Source organism: Perissodus microlepis, chromosome 7 (assembly GCF_051167445.1).
Source record: "Perissodus microlepis isolate ML-2025 ecotype Zambia chromosome 7, ASM5116744v1, whole genome shotgun sequence".
In the NCBI taxonomy this organism is placed as follows: Eukaryota; Metazoa; Chordata; class Actinopteri; order Cichliformes; family Cichlidae; genus Perissodus; species Perissodus microlepis.
In genome coordinates, this window is record NC_140467.1 from 61594477 (window position 1) to 61606595 (window position 12119).

At 41.0% G+C, this 12119-nt stretch overlaps 2 protein-coding genes and 1 long non-coding RNA gene across 4 annotated transcripts; 1 reads left to right on the forward strand and 2 right to left on the reverse strand.

Moving 5' to 3' along the window:
• Positions 1 to 1041: 1041 nt before the first annotated feature.
• LOC146384474 (voltage-dependent calcium channel subunit alpha-2/delta-4-like) lies at positions 1042 to 2964 on the reverse strand. The gene is made up of 4 exons (XM_084932487.1): positions 2842 to 2964; positions 2579 to 2699; positions 2132 to 2209; positions 1042 to 1137 (listed from the first exon to the last, which is right to left on the reverse strand). The coding sequence occupies exons 1-4, from the start codon at positions 2898 to 2900 to the stop codon at positions 1042 to 1044; spliced, it is 354 nt and encodes a 117-aa protein (XP_084788613.1). The 5' UTR covers positions 2901 to 2964.
• A 597-nt stretch (positions 2965 to 3561) lies between these two features.
• Positions 3562 to 7480, forward strand: LOC146384475 (uncharacterized). Of its 2 annotated transcripts, XM_084936451.1 has the most exons (3): positions 3562 to 5172; positions 6445 to 6489; positions 6582 to 7480. In XM_084936451.1, the coding sequence occupies exons 2-3, from the start codon at positions 6450 to 6452 to the stop codon at positions 7478 to 7480; spliced, it is 939 nt and encodes a 312-aa protein (XP_084792577.1). In that variant the 5' UTR covers positions 3562 to 5172; positions 6445 to 6449. The 2 variants fall into 2 exon arrangements, with proteins under 2 accessions (XP_084792577.1, XP_084792576.1); XM_084936450.1 differs by lacking the exon at positions 3562 to 5172 and having other exon boundaries at positions 6240 to 6489.
• Positions 7481 to 8528: 1048 nt separating this feature from the next.
• Positions 8529 to 9416, reverse strand: LOC146384476 (uncharacterized). Its single transcript, XR_014800868.1, has 3 exons — positions 8892 to 9416; positions 8734 to 8816; positions 8529 to 8642 (listed from the first exon to the last, which is right to left on the reverse strand). It is a non-coding gene; the product is annotated as an uncharacterized LOC146384476 (long non-coding RNA).
• Between the last annotated feature and the right edge of the window lie 2703 nt (positions 9417 to 12119).

The following is a 12119-nucleotide window of genomic DNA, read 5'->3' on the forward strand; positions in this document are numbered from 1 at the left end:
GAGAGCAGTGAAGCCCATGAGCTCTGTAAGAAAAATAGGAAGGTCTCCATGTCACCAGTCTTGTTTTAATCAGCAAATCAGTGTTACACCAGTTTTGGGAAGAAGATCAAGGTTGGAATTTCCTGTTAATGACAGAAAATATCCAATGACGGTGACTCTGAGAATACAATGTTTGTACGAGCTCAGACAGTCGAGCCCCTGAAGATGAAAACACAAGTTCAGTTCAATTTTATTTATAGAGCCAAATCACAACAACAGTCGCCTCAAGGCGCTTTAGTTTTCTTTGTAAATGTGAAAAAACCACAAATATGCTGCTGTGTAAAGTGAAAAATGTTTTTTTTATTGTGTTGACATTCCGAACAGTCCCAGGACATCTTTATCTATAAAAACTAATCCCTGAATGCTGTGGCTTCATTTCCACCTAAAGCCGCTACACCACTTCTGTCTCAGCCAACAAAATCATCGAGACTTTCTCTCCATCTTCATCTTTAACAGGCTGGCGTCGCGCTCCTCAGTCAGTCACAGCGTTTCCTTGCATATGGCGTGCGGCATCTTCTGTTAACCTTTGACCCTTAAAGCTGCTGAGAAAGTCTTTGAGTGTTTAAAGTTCAGCTTTTTTTTTTTTGTCCGAATTTGAGCGTTTTGGTAAATCGAGGCTGTAAAACTCTACATTTACACATCAGTTCTGTATCAAAAAGCTACAAAGGTGCTACATTCTTGTTCCGGTGTAATGGCAACGCGTCTCCACGCACAGGCTGCACTGTCCAGGAGGGGGTCCCCCCTTATCATTTCTCCTCCAGCTGCAGAGCCACTGCAAAGCTGATCCAGAGTCAGTTTAGAGTCTATTACAGGTTTTAAGAAAACCTTGTGTAGCCCTTTATTTGTGCTGCAAAGTGAGGCCGATCAGCAGCTGAGACAGTTTCTCCGTCCAAGTTTGTCTCTTATTCAAGTAAAAAAAAAAAAAATCCTTTGGCTACCTGCTGGATGTTTAAGTCTCCGCCTCACTATCACGTTCATCTTGATTGGTGGGTTCATTTTGGTTTAGAACTCAGTGACCAATGAGACGAGCAGAGAGGCAGAGAAGAGAGAGAGCGACAGGGAGATGGCTGCCGCCCCGCCGCAGTCCTTAGCGTTCTCCTGTAGGACGAAACAAATGTGATGCTCGGTCCTTTCATAGCAGTTTCTCTGAGTACATCAGCGTTCACCTGTTTCACCACACAATCATTAGTTAGCTTTACAGAATGAACAGCAGATCATGGATGACTTGATGTATGAAGGGTCAGTGAAGTTGATTTTTCTGTCCGTACTCTGGACTCATTTTAGCATAAATTATATTCTAACGCGTGCATACTTAAAGCGAGTAGACCTACAGTATCACAGTTTTTCTCTTTTTCTCTGCTTTTCTTAGATGCACTCAAACCTTCTGTTTACATGGGGCAGCCAATCAAACGACAGCTGGGTTAAAGGGAGGAGGAGCTAAAAACAGCTTACTTCAGACTTGAGTGCTAGAAAATAAGGCAACATATTTTTGGTTTGGCTTCTTTAGTTCTGAACCAACTGATGCAGAGTCTGAGATATTTAACCCACAGTCTGAGTGTTCCTTTGGAGATCATCCTGACATCCTGATAAATGATGCACCACAGTCCAGTGTAAGCAGTAGATTATTACAAGCTATGACCCATCATGCAAAGCTCTTCTAGGGGAGTCCAAGAATAAAAATAAGGAGCTGGAAATGTGCCCAAAACATCTGCTTTAAACAGCCATCAAGTGTGACGGGACTGATGTTAGAGATTATACACAAGCTGCAACAACGACTGTTAAATGATTAGTGGAACCTTTAAAGTGAAGAATTTGAATCCCTTAAAAAAATCACTCTTAACAAAAGAGGTGATGTTCTGCTTTTCAGCTGACTGTTGGATGTGCTGCAGGACAGAGGTGCGTCAGTACCCGATTGACCCTGAGACCTGCTTCGCCTTTATTTATTTCACACACAGACACACACACCTTATGTGTTGTTGCTAGTTTTCTGTGTGAGATTCTTTATTTGCCTTTAAAATCACCACGTTTGTGTTTGCTAAATAGTCTTGCAGTTCTTTTGCGTTCACAGTCAGCAGTGGGGCTCAGCACTGACCTTTGGGTGGTAGGCGTGGCATGACTCAGGGCGCCGCCGCACCTTCTGGGATTTCATCCTGTTGCACTTCACTGTGGCGTTATGTTCACAGATATTAAGGAAAACTGGAAGCTCGCTGTGAACAACCGTCGATCGGCAACGCCTGACTTTCTGGGAATAAATATATAATGGGGACGAAATTTTGTAGAAACAAAGCATGACGTAAATCTGAAGTTTCAAAGCCTCAGCTAAGAGCAAACAGATGTTGTGAGACTGCTCAGATAATCTATTAATGTTCTCATCATTGGCTGTGGAGTGGCAGTGAACTGCATCACTGATCTGAGGGAAAATAAGGAGATTACAGCACAAATGTGATTTTCCAGGCTGAATGCAGTCTTGCCCTCCCTGCAGTATTTGTGGCTGTAAGCATCCAGCAGGGGGCAGCATTTTGCTGCTGAGTATGTGAAGGATATATTTGATCTCTTTGGGCTCCAGCAGAATGGCTCCATACTGACGGGAGCAGTCACAGTAGGCCTGAGTCACGACCAGAACCAGGTTAGTGTCAGGAATCTGCTGCACCACAAACATCCTGAAACGCAAAGAAGGCCGCAGTCAGTCACTGCCAATCATTCAATTATGCTTAAGTTGAAACTTCCTCGATTTAAGACCAGATTAACAAACTATGAATGAAGCTTGTTTTGATTTTTAAAGTGTGTGTGTGTGTGTCATACTTCTGGCAGCGTCCACACTTGTTGAGGCTGTTGGCCTCTCTGACAGACGGGTCGTACATGAAGCCTGGGTAAGCTGTGTCGCAGGGCTGCAGCGCGTCCAACTTCTTCTGCTTATGAGCTGTGGAAACCACACACACACACACACACACACACACACACACACACACACACACTTGGTTTAAATGACACGACTGCATTCAGCAAGATATGGTCTTAACAAGTAATAACCCAGCATTAGTGCAGCATAACTGGCTTCAGCTGCTCTTCATTATGTTAAATCCCAGGATGAACCTGGTCATGAATTTGTCATGCTGCAGTGTCCAGTCAGAGGCGAGCAGCAGCCAGAGTATTTAATGTGTGAAACCAGATGAGATGATGCTGATAATATAACAGCAGTAATTTTATCAGCAAGTTGTTGATCAGTGCAGTCTGATAGAAACAGCTGAGTCTCCCACATTTTCATAGTTGACTGGAACATCTTCATCTCTATCATAATGTACCTGTCAAATAAATTATTATTAGTCCTTTATTTATCCAGGTAAAAATCTCATTGAGATTAACATCTAATTTCCAAGAGAGACCTGGCATCATGGCAGCAAAAGTCAAAAGTACATGCATCACATAATTACATAACAATTAAAAAATCTAGAGTGTGATTAAAGTGGTGGGTGGGTTCTTTTACATTTTGAGAGGAACCAATTGAGTCTAATAACAGATTAAATGCCATGTTGAGGCTGTCATTTTTAGCATCTACATGGATGTTAAAATCACCCACAATAATTATTTTATCTGAGCTCAGAACTAAATTAGATATAAAGTCTGAGAAATCAGACAGAAACTCTGTGTAAGGCCCAGGTGGACGATAGATGATAACAAGTAAGACTGGTTTCTGAGTTTCACAGCTGGGGTGGACAATGTTAAGCATCAGGCTTTCAAATGAATTAAAAGTCTGTCTTGGTCTTTCGTTAATTAATAGGCTGGTGTGAAAAATTGCTGCCACACCGCCCCCTCGGCCTGTGCTTCGAGGTTTCTGGTAGTTAGAATGACTCGGGGGTGTTGATTCATTTAAACTAACATAATCATCCTGCTGCAACCAGGTTTCTGTAAGGCAGAGTAAATCAATTTGTTGATCAATTATTAAGTCATGTACTAACAGAGACTTGGAGGAGAGAGATCTAATATTTAATAATCCACATTTCACTGTTTTACTCTTTGGTTCAGATGTGGATGCTGTACTGTTCTTTCTTTGTAATTGTTTATGTTTAAGTTGTTTGTTGCAATACAAGACACAAAAAACCAGGTAGAAGTCCCGGGACCATGACATGCAGGTGGTTACATATGGTTAAAATGATTCAAATGCAGTAAGTATGCACGTTTCTCATATCAGTATAGTCCATAACTGGATTATTGTCTGTAGCCCACATGATTAAACACTTTAGTTACATAAAACATGTGAGTTTAGATTTTATCTACTGTATAGCCTGTATAGTAAATTAATATGTAGCCCAATAAGTATAAAATCCAGAAAGCTACACAACATGGGGCGGTTCATTTACAAACACAGGTCTAACTTGAGTTTCACACAGTTTTTATTAGAACACAATCAAATTGTTAAATGCTTAAAGTACACAAAATGTCAGAAATCTGCACCGTCATGAACAGAAATTTAAAGCTAATTTTTCGTGATTTGTTGATTAACCCTCCGAGGTCTAAATCCCACGTTGTGCACATCAACATCACAGATTTGTACAAATAAAGTTTATAACAAAGACATGTTAAATATTAAGCTCTGGAAACAGCTTGGTTGTTGTTGTTTGGAACATGTTGTTTTGTTGCCATAGCGATGCCTCCAGGGAAAAATTAGGGAGCAGAGCAAGAATGAGACCATATTAGTGGATATATGTTTGATAACTTTGCCTAACAACCATAAAGAAATGTTTTATATTTTGTGTGTTATTGAGCTTTAATCCTGCATGAAGGCCAAGATGAATCTCTTAGAGTAGAACTTTACAGGAACTATTAGAATAAATAAAAATAATAACACATTGACTGCTTTAGTCTTTTAGATTCACTTCTGTCTGTTTTTTTTGTCTCCATTTAAAAGATATCAAACTCTGAGCAAACAACTTGATGTAAAAAGAATCTCTGCACATTCCGCAGTCTTTGCTGCTAAAGTGACATCACAGCATTTAAGCATGTTTTGAATGAAAACATCAGCATATGAACACAAAACTGAAGAGACACTGCAACCGTATGAAAGCAGACCACTATTTAGTGACATTTCGACGTTTCCCTGAGGATTAACTGCTCTGTAATTTACCAAGAACTAAAGTAAGCTCAAATTTCAGTTTATAAACTTAAGATCATTTACTTAAATATATAAAGCCGGATTTTCCTGCCTGCCAGGACAGTATTTATGTACTTTACATTGTGCAAGACTAGAGTATATTTTCCATCATAGAGAGGATGATGTGGATCTATTATTCAGGAAAACAAATGAAGACTTAACTATTTGTCAGCTGATGTAATATTTGACAAATTATACATAAATTAGAAAATGTTCTTAATCATATCTGAGTGACAGAAGCTCTTTTTAACACGATTATTTCTGAGATTATTTTGTTCATTTAGGAAAATAGAGAAGACTTTTGTTCTCAAACAAACTATTAGAATTTCTGAGAAACTGAGGCTGCGTCCACATGTACACGGCTGTTTTTGAAAGCGCAGCTTTGTCTCTGCATTTGGGCCTTTCGTCCACACCTAAACAGCAGATTGAGTCACTGAAAGGTGAGATTTTTAAAAACTCCTGCCAGGGTGGAGATTTTTGAAAACGACGTTTTTGTGTTTAGGTGTGGACGAGGAAAACGGACATTTACTCAGGCAATGTCAAAAGTGTGCGCCGCTGTTGACGCTGTGGCCACGTTAGTGTTTACATGAGATCAATTTCTACAATGGCGGATGTAGACAACATACTGTGTCTGTTAATCTTAGTATCTGCAGTTTTTACACACTTACATATACACACACAGTTACTGTGCCTCCATTTAGAAACACAGAGGCATCAGAGTGCGCATCAGACGTGGATTCTACATTCAACACAGTCGGTTTGGAATAAATGTCATTTAAAAAAATGACATTTATGTACGCTGTATGCATTTTGTCCATTCCAAAGTTGTGAGTCTGTTCCAGCCAAAATGCTGTCTTTAGTTATTAACATTTGAAACGATGAAGGCAAGTGAAAGTAACACAAAATTAGCTGCTTTTCCAGAAAAAGACAAAAACTTTTCAGAAGCACGTAAGGTTTTGTGAGGTTTTCCCACCCAGGCTTCTAGACTTCTGATTGGCCAACATTTCTACACGGTTAAGATTTGGCGTGTTCTTGACAGCGTTTCACTTTGTTTTTAGCATTTACATGTGGAAGGAGATATTTTTTCAAAACTGCACATGTGGACTGGATTTTTTTTAAACGAAAAAGGAAAACGTGCGTTTTCAAACATAGGCGTGTACGTTCGGACGCAGCCTAAAGTCATCACAAAAAAAGCAAATTCTCTGAACATTCTGAGTTGAGGTTTACTGATCATTGTTGTTTTGTGTTCCTTGTAGTCAAAATGAGTGGAAGAGGAGATGGATCACAAAATAACCGTAATGGTAAGCACATGTGCTCAGTCTTGAAATTGATGAAAAACAGATTTTCAGCAGATAGTTATGAATGCTAATTAAAAGATTAAATGATCTTGCAGGCCGACAGGTTAACCCACAAAGGTTTTCAAGTGGAGATCAGGAACATGCTAACCGACCAGCTAACCAACCAGCTAACCAACCAGCTAACGAAGATATTGGTGGACTCCGGGGCTTCGTGGTCGATCGTTATCGTGCTCTCCGTGATATTTGTCGGAGGCTGGATGCGCTAATAGCTTCAGTATTGAATCAATATGACGATTACCTTTACGATGACTATGTCAATTACAACAATGTCAACATTCAAAATAATAATGTGAGGGACAATAATGCCAATGCTGACAACAATGAACAGCATGAGGATCATAATGCTGTTGTTGTCGGTGGCATTGAAAATGAGGATTCTGATGAGGCATTTGAAGACTGTGAGGATGTTCACCAGTACATCCCAGAAGAGGACCCTCAGCCAGGTGTTTCCAGGAGGAGGTCTAGAGAGATGGATGAAGAAGATGTGGAACCAAACAAAAGAATCAGATGGAGCGAGGAGTTTTCTGATGATGACTCTGACTTCTTCTCTGCTTGCGACACTGATAGCGAGGGCTGTCCTCATGTTGGTAATATTGCCGATGAGGACATCAATCAGCAGGTAACAGAAGAAGAAGCACAGCCTGGTGGATCCACGAAAAGGTCCAGAGAGGAAGATGTTGACGAAGAAGGTCGTAATAGCAAAAAATCCAGGCTTGCACACTCTGATTCGGGGACCAGCTCAACTGTGTACGACCACTCTGAGAGCAGCAGTGATGAACTTTTTGAAGATGCGCACGAAGAGCTTGACAACCATGAAGCTGGAGGCTCGAGGAAGCGTTCCCGAGAGGATTCTGAGGAAGAAGAGGAATACTTGCCTGTGTGCAAATTTCGGAGGTGTTCAACTGAGTCCACCAGCAGCAGTGATGAAGACTAAGACTATTTCGACGGGTTTCTTCAGTATCCTTTTAGTAGGCTGATGGGCTACTCAGGTGACCCTGAATCCTCCATGCTGCAATAAGCTGGGCATACACTGTGCTGCGATTTTTTTCAGTCGCGTTATTCAGCTCCTGCTCAAACTGTACGATTGACTCGCAGGGGTGAGAAGTTTGTGCCGTGGCTTGTGTCCAGATGACACGCCGCACCGCCGTTCTACTCCGTCTTTTCACTCTCATTTCTGCGTTTGCGCGTGCGCAGTGTGAGACGCTGTGACACCCTCGGGACGACCGACAGGATTTCAAACAGGTTTGATTTTCTTACGAGCAAACGATTGATGATCGGGAGCTGGTCGTGAGGCGTTAATCGCTTCTCGTTACCCCATGTAGACGATGCACGACACACGATCAAGGCCAAACTCGGGACGACCCCCAAAACGGTCGCACGACTGAAAAATCGGCTCAAAATGGGCCAAAAATTGCACAGTGTATGCCCAGCATTAGGCTGCCGGGGGATTCCCGTGATCCACTGGGTGCTTCTTCTTCGCCCACTATGTTTAATAGGCCTCTCTGCACTGAATGGTACTTGTTATTAACCTCTGGTTCTCTTCCACAGCATGTCTTTATCCTGTTTTACTTGCCCCTCCCCAACCGGTCGCAGCAGATGGCCGCCCCTCCCTGAGCCTGGTTCTGCTGGAGGTTTCTTCCTGTTAAAAGGGAGTTTTTCCTTCCCACTGTCGCCAAAGTGCTTGCTCATAGGGGGTCATATGATTGTTGGGGTTTTCTTTGTAAGTATACCTTACAATATAAAGCGCCTTGAGGTGACTTTTGCTGTCATTTGGCGCTATATAAATAAAATTGTAAAGCGCTTTGAGTGGTCCCGAAAAGCGCTATATAAATGCAATCCATCATTATTATTATTATTATTAAAATTGAATTAAAAATTGAATAGATGTCACTGTGATGATTTCTTCCCTCCATAGAAAGCTTAGACCCAAATGCAGATTCAATGCACATGGTTAAACTATTTATGAGACTTTGTTTAAAGCGAGGGAATGGAGAACGTGGCTCGAGCTAGGAGTGTCAGCAGAGAGCAGGAACCAGAGGAAAAGCTATCGAGAGACTGAACACCTGGCTCCTGATGGGAACAATCCAACGGGAATTCTGCAACAGAGGGAGAAGAAGTTGAAGTTGAAAGATTTACGCTGTGTCACATGAAAATATTCCTTTGCAGCATTTGATTGAAAATAATTACTTTGATTCCATCACATCTTAAATGAATAGTGCTGGACGGGTAAGGGAGTTTGAGGGTAGGATGAGTATGTTGGCAGAGGAGACCTAAACACAGGGAAAACAAGGTTAAACACAGGGAAGGAGCAAGCCAGAACTGGAGCAGAGGTGAAGCCTAGTTACCACTGGAGATGGCAGAACAAACTGGCGAGGAGTAGCAGGCAGCGCTGGTTTAAGAAGCCCTCCTGCTGATTGTTTGCAGATGAGGCCCAGGTGAGATGCTGGAAACTCCACCTCTGAAGTGTGGACACAGTATCCCGATTCCAAGTGGAAAAGCCCCTCAGACACTTCCATGGTGCATGAGAAGAAGGATGAGAAAGCATTCATTGTCCATCCATCCGTCCGTCAGCGTAATGCCTGAAGGTTTATTCAGATGTAAATATATTACATTTTTAAATAAAGATCATCAGTGTTTTTAATGACACTGCATTTCATTCACGTGTCTCTATTGGACAGTGTTGTAGAAGTCACAGAAGACAGGAATCAGTTCCAGCTTGGCCTGACGTTTGATCACTAGTGTCCTGTTTCGTATTTGAGAAAAGAGACATACGACTGAAGGTCCATAGTGCGTCAAAACAATGATTTTATTAAAACACATATATGTGGTGAAGATGGGCTCTGCAAAACATCAGCCTCGATCTCCCCAGAACAGTACACGGGTGTGATATTTATACATATGATGACAAGTAATATGCGTCACCGCAGATGCATGTTCCAGTAACTCCAGCCTGGACATATTCTAAAAAAGAACAGTTACTTCCTCTCCCACCCACCAGATGCTTCCTGTTATTCCACTCTCTGGGCTTATCAGAACTAAACTGTCACGTATGCAGGTAAACAACTTTTGGAGTCAGTTTCTAAATACTGTATATTCAGGCAAACTGTGTGTCTGTGTTAACCTTAGTGCATGACCTCCCTCTGCGTCATCTGTTACCAGGCAAACTTCAATGCAGCAAGCTGCTGAATGCACACACACAGGCCTATACAACATGTATCATATGTGGTAAATTGTACTGTAAGCATGTAGGCAACCTTTCAATAGCTGTGCTTTGCTCCATAGATCAGTCGAACTCGCGTCGGCTGTAGCTTCAAACCATTAATTAACTTGACCGAGCTTCAACTCTTTAATAAGCACAAAAAGGCAATATGTGTGTATATAAGATTATTATGTAATTATACTAACACCTGAAATACAGACTTTAATATAACATCAACAGTTTCAATAAATGTTTCAATGAAATGATAATGATAAATCATAAATGATGCAACAGTAATAATAATGATTATGAATAGTAACAGTAAAATAATATTTCATCCCGACACTAGTGATGTGCGATACCACTGATTTCCTTTCCGATCCGATACCAAGTAAAATTCAGGGTGGTATCGACGGTACTGATCCGATACTTTGTACAAAAACTTTACTCTTTTATTGTATCTCAAATTATAGCGTCATAATCATTACAGGACATCAGATTACTTGTTCTTATCACTTAATAATGCAGAATTCATCATATAGAAATACAAAACCTGAAGTTGTGCGCTATTTGAACACCTTGCCTGCCTGCAGCACTAAAGGACTCCGTGAGAGACGTCTGTCTCGCCCTAGCAGCACCTGTCCTTCTCCTCCTCTTCAGTTCGCCTCAACATACGCTCGTCATATTCTGTGATATGATTTACTCTGAGGTGTTTGACAAGGTTGGTGGTGTTGCCACAACACCTCACTTTCTTGCCACATGTATCGCAAACCACGTCTCGGCTGTTTGTGGATGTAAAATACGTGCACACATGACTCCAGTTACGCTCAGCCATTGTTGTGAGTGCGCACGCCAGAGGCTGCCACACATTTATACAGCCGTATTTCACACATGACTATAAAAGGCGGACGAGGGAGTAGTTCTTTCCAATCTAGACAATCCGAATGATAGTTTCTTTCCACTGTGTTCCTGTTTATGAAAAACTACAATTTTACCCAAAATGATTAAAATATCGATATTTTAATGTGGAAACCTTCTGTTTCCACATCTGGACTTTCTGTTGCTGCTGTGAAACTTTCTTTGAAGTGGCTCATCAAAGTTGTAATTGATAATCAATTCCCGCACAGTGTGAGAATCCAATCAATTTGCTTATCAGGGGAAAGGTGTGATTTTTTTTAGGACACAGGAGCCTAACATTAACCGGTTTAATCTTAGCTTATTTCCATAAGAAGAAAAACATAGTGAGAAAGAGATCACCAAAATATACATGTACAAATGTGAAATGGTCATATGTAGTGTGAAAGAGCTATTTGACATCTTTAACCTCCTAGGACCTGCCGTCCACATATGTGGACATCGCATTTTGGTTTATTTAGACCAAAATACTCAATTTTGCTCTACAAGGGCCTGATATCCATTTACGGGGACATTATACTGCTACAGTTCTATCAAAATTTTAAATCAATATCTTCACATGTGGCTTCGATTTTCCATAAAAACAAAAATAAGGTAAAAAAAATAATAATCAGGTAATTCTTTGTTTTTACATTCATTGGACCCAATCAGCCCAAATATCAAAGACAAATTAAAAATGCATGCTGTGGAAGAGTTTGGGTCTTAGGAGGTGTTGTGGAAATTTTAATTACCAAAGCCTGCAGACACGATGAGTTGTAACAACACCTTTATTTCAGCTATCTTATGCATAAGGAGGGACGTCAGTCAGGGGGCACTGAAAGTCGTCTCTGACAATGAACAGTTCAGGTCCCTTTTATACACAGTCGCAGAACAAAAGGCTTTTACAGTTGCAGTTCACACCTTGGCTCTAAACAGAAAGACTCTCTATCACCTGTGTGAATCTCCCCCACTCTGGGGTCAAAGCCTTCCTGTGTGAGCTTCCGTATCCTGGGAGACATTCACCAGTTTCTCACCGTCTGTTTCCCAGCGTGAATGAGGTGTGAACCAGGCATACTAAACTAAGTAACATGAAAGCAAGACAATACATTAAAGGACAATACACTAAAGAGAAATCCCACAACAGAGGTTAAATTCAAAGTAATGTATAAATCCACTTCCATAAAACATGAAAAGGCGGAGCAGCGATGCCCATCTCAGCCAGTGTATGATGGTGGGGCAAGATGGCAGCTTCCACAACATGACGCCAGCTCCTATGTATTTTTAGTAGATAAATGATACGTTTATGACAATGTATCAATTTGTTGGAAGATGTAATTACACCTTAATTATGTAATTAGAAGCAAAAATGATTTTTTTTTTAATCAAATCACCTCAAAAAATTACTGTACTTACTTTCTAATTGATTCTTTACCTCTAAAAGGGGTGGCTGTGGCTCAGGAGGTGGAGCAGCTCATCTACT

Excerpts from the sequence above, each read along its gene's own strand:
- LOC146384475 (XM_084936451.1), top strand. The coding sequence starts at position 6,450 with ATGAGTGGAAGAGGAGATGGATCACAAAATAACCGTAATG. Across the intron at positions 6,490-6,581 it reads ATCACAAAATAACCGTAATG|GCCGACAGGTTAACCCACAA; the intron begins GTAAGCACATGT and ends ATGATCTTGCAG.
- LOC146384474 (XM_084932487.1), bottom strand. The coding sequence starts at position 2,900 with ATGTACGACCCGTCTGTCAGAGAGGCCAACAGCCTCAACAAGTGTGGA. Across the intron at positions 2,700-2,841 it reads AAGTGTGGACGCTGCCAGAA|GATGTTTGTGGTGCAGCAGA; the intron begins GTATGACACACA and ends TTTGCGTTTCAG. Across the intron at positions 1,138-2,131 it reads GCCACGCCTACCACCCAAAG|GAGAACGCTAAGGACTGCGG; the intron begins GTCAGTGCTGAG and ends TTCGTCCTACAG.